The sequence below is a fragment of the Elephantulus edwardii genome, unplaced genomic scaffold (assembly GCF_000299155.1).
Source record: "Elephantulus edwardii isolate Elephantulus edwardi_28Jun2011 unplaced genomic scaffold, EleEdw1.0 scaffold00164, whole genome shotgun sequence".
Lineage (NCBI taxonomy): Eukaryota > Metazoa > Chordata > Mammalia > Macroscelidea > Macroscelididae > Elephantulus > Elephantulus edwardii.
Genome location: NW_006399914.1, coordinates 6,212,194 through 6,218,888, shown reverse-complemented (window position 1 = coordinate 6,218,888; position 6,695 = coordinate 6,212,194). Strand labels below are relative to the sequence as shown.

At 39.0% G+C, this 6,695-nt stretch overlaps 1 protein-coding gene across 1 annotated transcript in view; it reads left to right on the top strand.

The window, feature by feature from the left end:
• The window catches only part of TRPM7 (transient receptor potential cation channel, subfamily M, member 7), a 160,006-nt gene that overhangs the window by 129,294 nt on the left and 24,017 nt on the right, over window positions 1-6,695 (top strand). The window contains 1 exon segment of the mRNA XM_006895330.1: window positions 148-207. Within this exon segment, the coding sequence (XP_006895392.1) occupies window positions 148-207 (60 nt within the window).

Genomic DNA, 6,695 nt, shown 5'->3' with positions numbered 1-6,695 from the left:
CCTCACAACATGTCCAAAGTATGTTAGACAGAGCCTCAGAATCCTTGCCTCCAAGGAGCCACCCGGTTTAACCCTTTCCAGGACAAATCTGTTTCAGTAGGCAAGGAAAAACTAAGTTTTGTGTGTTTTTGTTTTTTTTCTTTTTAGGACACAGGAATAGCATGGATTTACAGAGGTTTAAAGAATCATCAAGGAAGGTAAAAAAATGTTAGATAATAACTTATTAAGCAGAGCAGTTTTATTTTACAAGTTTGAGATTCAGTTCAAAATAGCATTAAAATTTTTTCCAATTAAAATACAGTCTTAGATTTCTAAGACAATATAATAGCTGCTGTATTTTAAAGTTGGGGGGAGCTGGGAATCAGCAAATTCCTTGGCATTTCTTAACATTAACTAAAAATATATAAGTGTTTTTTAAAAAATCACCACTCTGACATTTCTCCTTTTAAACATGTACCTCCCTGTACATTTCTTCTCATTGACAAAATATTTGCTGAACTTCTTAATTCTTCCCAATATATAGAGTAGCTGATGTACGAAAGTATGACTCCTAATTGAAAATTGTTTTTATTAACTGTTGCTTTAAAACATTTCTTGTATCTGTTAATAGCCTTAAGGGTAGTAAGGTAAGCTACATCAGGATAATTCATATGATCTGGGAGGTGTTTAGCATCTTCATCCCTTAAGGAACGTAAATTGTAGAAATGAATTGACAAATAGGATGAAAACAAATTTTTTCTTGAACCAAATGCCAAGGCATAAAGAGTTTCTATCTATGATTCACCCTTCTATGATCTAAAGCTAATTGTATAGTTATTTTCAAGTTATATAATTTACTAGCCTTGCATATAAAACACTCAAATTCAGGGAGCTCTGGTGGCCTCGTGGCAAGAAGCTGCACTGCAATCTCAGGTCCAAGGTTCGAATCCACCAGTTCGAATCCGATTTGACAGTACACACACAAAATAATAAATTTAAAAACATTTTAAAAAGAAAAATAAAACACTCAAATGCATTTTTATAATATAAATACTAACATTGATGGTTTTGTAGCTTATATGCTGTTTAAAGTGTACTACATTGAGTAACTTTAATATCTGTTATTAACTAGTTATAACTTGGAATTTCAGTTAGCGATCATCAACAAATTGAAATGTAATGATTATGGTTTGGGGGTACTTGGTTATTGTTTTTCCTTAATTATATTTGTCTTTAAGTAAATAGCTACATAATTTTCTAATTTCATATACAGGAACAACAGAATGTTGTGAGAAACCCTATTTTAGAGGATAGAGAGATGCCTAAACAACAGGTAAGATCTCTTCAGTATACATCTCTTTAGAATAGTTAGTATAAGGTCTCTTTTAATCTGTCAGAAAGTCTATGTAAAATATAATAGACCTTTAGTTTGAGGAAATATGTATAAGTTCAATGTACCTATCCAAAGATTAACTGATTTCTAACAGCTTTAGTTCTGTAGTATACCAGAAGAATATCTATTTGTGCTTTATTGACTATGCAAAGGCTTTGACTTTGTGTATCATAACAAGGTGTGGCTGTCATTGAGAAGAATGTGAATCCCAGAGCACTTAATTGTGCTCATATGGAACATGTACCTGAACCAGGAGACTGTTGTGCCAACAGAGCGTGGGAAACCTGCATGGCTTAAAATTGAGAAAAGGAGTGCATGAGGATTCTATTCTCTCTCCACACCTATTCAATCTGTATGCTGAGCAAATTATTCAAGAAGCTGGACTCTGTGGAAAGGAGTGTGGCATCAGGATTGGAGCAAGACTCCTCAATAACCTGTGTTAGGCAGATCAACAACCTTGCTTGCTGAAAGTGCGGAGGATTTGAAGCACTTGTTGCAGAAGATCAAGAAAGGCAGACTTCAGCCTTGAGCTTTCCTCTCAATGTCAAGAAAAACAGATTCTTACCACTGAACTTATAGGTATCATCATGATAGATGGAGAAGAGATTGAAACTGTCAACAGTTTCATCTTCTTTGGATCCACATTTAACACCCTTGGTACCAGCAGTCAGGAAATAAGGAGGCACATTGCACTGGGAAAATCTGCAGTTAGATTAATAATAATTGAGGAGTAATGATGCCAATTTGAAGACTATGGTTCGTCTGATTCAGGCTGTGGTCTTTCTGATCACTTGCTGTGCATCTGAAAGCTAGACAGTGAAGGGGGAAAAGTGACATCTTTTAGCTGTGGTGTTGGAGAAGAGCACTAAACATCCCACTGACAGCCAAGAGAACAAATAGATATGTCTTGGAGAGGGTGCAGCTGGAGTGCCCTTTGGAGGCAAGAATGATGAGGCTTTGTCTCACTTACTTTGAGTATATTACTGTTGTTGTTGTTGTTATGTGCCATCGAGTCACTTGCGACTCATAGCGACCCTATGTACAAGGGCTCTAAATGCTGTTCTATCCTGTGCCAACCTAGCCATCTCATACGCACTTATTCCCACTGCTCCAGTCACAGAATCGATCCATCTCACCAAAGGTCTTCCTCTCCTTCGCTTCCCCTCCACTCTGCCAAACATAATGTCCCTTTCCAAGGACCAGTCCCTCCTTGCAACATGCCTCAGAATCCTTGACTCCAGGGAACACTCTGTCTTCACCCTGTCCAGGACAGACCTGTTTGTTCTCCTAGCAGTCCATGGTATATTCAACACTCTTCTCCAGCACCACAGCTCAAAGGCATCAATCCTCTTTCTATCAGCCCTATTCACTGTCCAACTCTCTGATGCATAGCACATAACCACGAAGACTATAGCCCGGATCAGGCGCACCTTAGTCTCCAGCCTGACATCGTTGCTCTTCAGTACTCTTGCGAGGTCCCTCACAGCCAACTTTCCCATGCAGTTCGTTCTCCTGATTTCCTGGCTGCTGTTACCAAGAGCGTTGACTGTGGAGCCAAGTAAATTAAAACTGTTAACTATCTCAGTCTCCTCACCATCCATGCTGATGCTGCCAATTGGCCCAGTGGTTAGAATCTTTGTTTTCTTTTTTTTTTAGAATCTTTGTTTTCTTGACATTTAGCTTCAGTCCATATAGGAGGCTGTAGTCCTTGATCTTCTGCAGCAAGCACCTCAGGTCCTCCTCAGTTTCAGCAAGCAGGGTTGTGACATCTGCATAACGCAGGTTGTTGATGATTCTTCCACCAATCCTGATTCCACATTCCTCTTTGTATAGCCCAGCGTCTCGGATGATGTGTTCTGCATACAGATTGAAAAGGTATGGAGACAGAATACATCCCTGACGGACCCCTTTCTTGATTTTGAACCATGTCGTGTCTCCTTGCTCTATTCTGACAACTGCCTCCTGTTCCAAGTATAGGTTTCGCATTAGCACCATCAAATGTTCTGGGGTTCCCATTCTTCTTAGAGTCAGCCACAGCTTGTTGTGATCCACACAGTCAAAAGCCTTTGCATAGTCAATGAAGCACAGATAGACATTCTTCTGGTATTCTCTGCTTTCTGCCAAGATCCATCTGACATTAGCTATAATATCCCTAGTACCACGACCTCTTCTAAATCCAGCCTGCACATTTGGCAGTTCTCTGGTGGCATATTGTTCCAAATGTTTTTGGATAATTTTGAGCAGAATCTTGGTTGCATGTGATATCAATGATATTGTTCGATAATTTCCACACTCTGTTGGGTCACCTTTCTTTGGAATGTGTACAAATATCGATCTTTTCCAGTCAATGGGCCAGCTGGCTGTTCTCCAGATTTCTTGGCACAACTTAGTGAGCACATCCAGGGCAGTGTCTGTTTGTTGAAATATGTCAATTGTTATGCTGTCAACTCCTGGAGCCTTGTTTCTTGCCAGTTCCTTCAGGGTCTAATTCCTTGGAGAGGGACATGATGCTGGGAAGGGTGGAGGGTCAGTGAAGGAGAGGAAGACCCTCAGCCAGGTGGCTTGACACAGTGACTGCTGCAGTGGACTCCTGTGGCACAGGATATAGCAGGGTTCAGATCTTTTGTTCATAAGGTCTCTATGAGTCGTACTCAACTCAGTGACATCTAACAACAACATACATGGACTGATCCAAATTTTTCAGATGTTGAATAAATGGAACTATGGAAAAACTACCAACGTTGTTGGTCTGATAATTTTACAATATGTAAATATGTGTAAATTCCATGGAGGAATTTTATCTAACCATTTCAACTGAAGCAAGTTTTATAGGTAAATGAAGTGGGCTTTCATAAATTTTAGTAAAGCCATTTATAATCTGGAATTATTTAAGCATAATAAAGCTTTTTGCCAATCATATTTCTACTTTCCTGTAAGAAAATGCCCTTTCACTAAAAAAACCAAACCCAGTATATTAACATTTATACAATTAACCAGTCCATCTGTGTTAGAACTGAGCCCAACGCCTCAAATTTTAGTCTGTTCTTATAGTATACCTATCTGTTCAGATGGATTGTACATGAGTAGTGTGTATTTGTTCTTTTATTAGTTATAAATAACAGTTAATATTAAAACTTAGTAACATAGTACCAGTGTCTCTGAGATAACATTTGACCCAGGTTTGCCCCAAATGTGTGCACTTAATAATTGTATCACCAGATTATAACTGTTATCATTAGATACTCTATTTTGTTGTTGTTACATATTGTCCAGTTGGAACTAATTCATAGCTGACCCTCCAGTGGATTTTCAGAGACAGTAGATGGCACAGGAGGAGATTGCCCATCTTCCTCCTGCAGAACATCTGGTAGATTTGAACCATATGCCGTTGGGTTAGAATGTAACTCCTTACTATTAAAGATCAGAGAAGTCCTCGTAAGAAAGAGAACTTTCAAATGAACTCTTAGAAAAATAGCTAGGTAGTTTTATAGAGGAAAATAATGTCAGTGGCACGAAAAGAAAAGATATGTGAGACATAGCAAAGAAAACGTTAGTTTGACTAGTAAATAGTTTTATCCTCTGAGGAAATATAAGAGGTAGGGCTGAAAGAGGTCCCATATTAGGTTAAGCTACACTGTTGAACTAACAGAACTCAAAATACAGTATTTCAAACATAATAGAAGTTTACCTTTTATTCAGTGAGACATCTCTACTCCAGATAGTAACTTGGGAACTTGACTAATTTTACACAATTCATTAATTTCATGGAAAAATTAAATAATAAGGAGAAAGCAAAATAGAATTAACTATTAAATAACTGAAGTATTGTAAAGCCAGAAAACATGAAGATTTAATGAAAAATTTTGACTGACTGATAAACAGCCCTTCTACAAATAATAATTTAATAAGGACTACAAATTGGTGAGAAAGATTATCCTTGCTCAGTAAATATAAATTGGACAAATGGCTAAAAATTTGGGAATATGAGGTTGTATTCTCACCTTATTGCATATTGGATGAATTCCAGAATTAAATATGAAAACTTAATTCAAAGAAATAACTATAAAACATGGAATATTTCTTAAACCGGCAAAGCCAAGACGGCTTTGTAAAGACACAAGAGCACAATATTGAGGGAAAATGTAAAGAGATTTACCAAAATTTTTTAAAAAAAATCTAAACCCATTACCATTGAGTTGCTTTTGACCCTCCATCAAGTTTCTGAGGCTGTATACTCTTATGGAAGGAGACTGCTCAGCTTTCTCCCAAGGAGCAGCTGGTGGAGTCCAACTAGTGCCTTGTCTAAAAAGCAGAAAACAGACCATATAGGTACAAGACCATGAGTGTCTTTCTCAAAGGCTAGAGGAGTAAAAATAACATAGTCCCTCACTGCCCCAGAGCAGAAAACAGGTAAGAGCCTATAGCCCAACCCCAAGATGCCTCCTGAGCCCCAGCAACAGCAGCAAGAGGTTCATTTATTCATTGCTAACTAACGGACTCACACTTAGGATACCAATAATGGCTTTATTGGGACAGTGAGTGGGGGAGACAAAGAATATCTCACAATACATCTAGGCTTTAGCCCAACAGTTCCAAGGCGCGGTTCCTCAATAAGGCTTAGTTCTGGTTTCAGTTCAGCAGCCAAATCCAAATCATTAAGCAAGATTTACCACAGCAGTTTTAATTCAGCTTCTTCTGCATACATCTGGCAAGAAAAGACACCCCTTTAACTGTGGCCAGCACAAATGCAAGAAACCTCAGGTCACACCTTGTCAGCATTTGTCTAAAACAATGCCACAGGATCTCTTTCACCAGAATCTTGCTGCCTCAAGTCTTGCTTCACAGAGTGGAAGCCCTCTTCCTCCTATCCTAGTCCCACAACTGATGCTGATTTGCAAGACCGTTTGTCTTCAGATAAGGGAGCTGGAGACCAGAGGCAGCTAACTGTAATGGCTAAAGAAAAAGCTAACTTAGCCTACCAGTTCATGGTCCGGTACATGAAGAGTGGATCTGAACCCAGTTGTATTCTGTGCCATCTTCACACACTAAAGACCACTGCGGCAGTCACTGTGTCAGTTCATTTGGTTGAGAGTCTTCCTCTACTTTGCTGACCCTCAACCCTTCCAAGCATCATGTCCCTCTCCAGGGAATTGTCCTTCATCTAGAGTTAGATCAACATGTGCTTTTCAACCTGAACATACCTTTTCAACCCGTATGCGGAGCAGATTATCTGAGAGGTGGGGCTCTATGAGGAGAGGCATGGCGTTAGGATTGGTGGACGATCTATCAACAATCTGCGTTATGCAGATGACACAACCTTGCT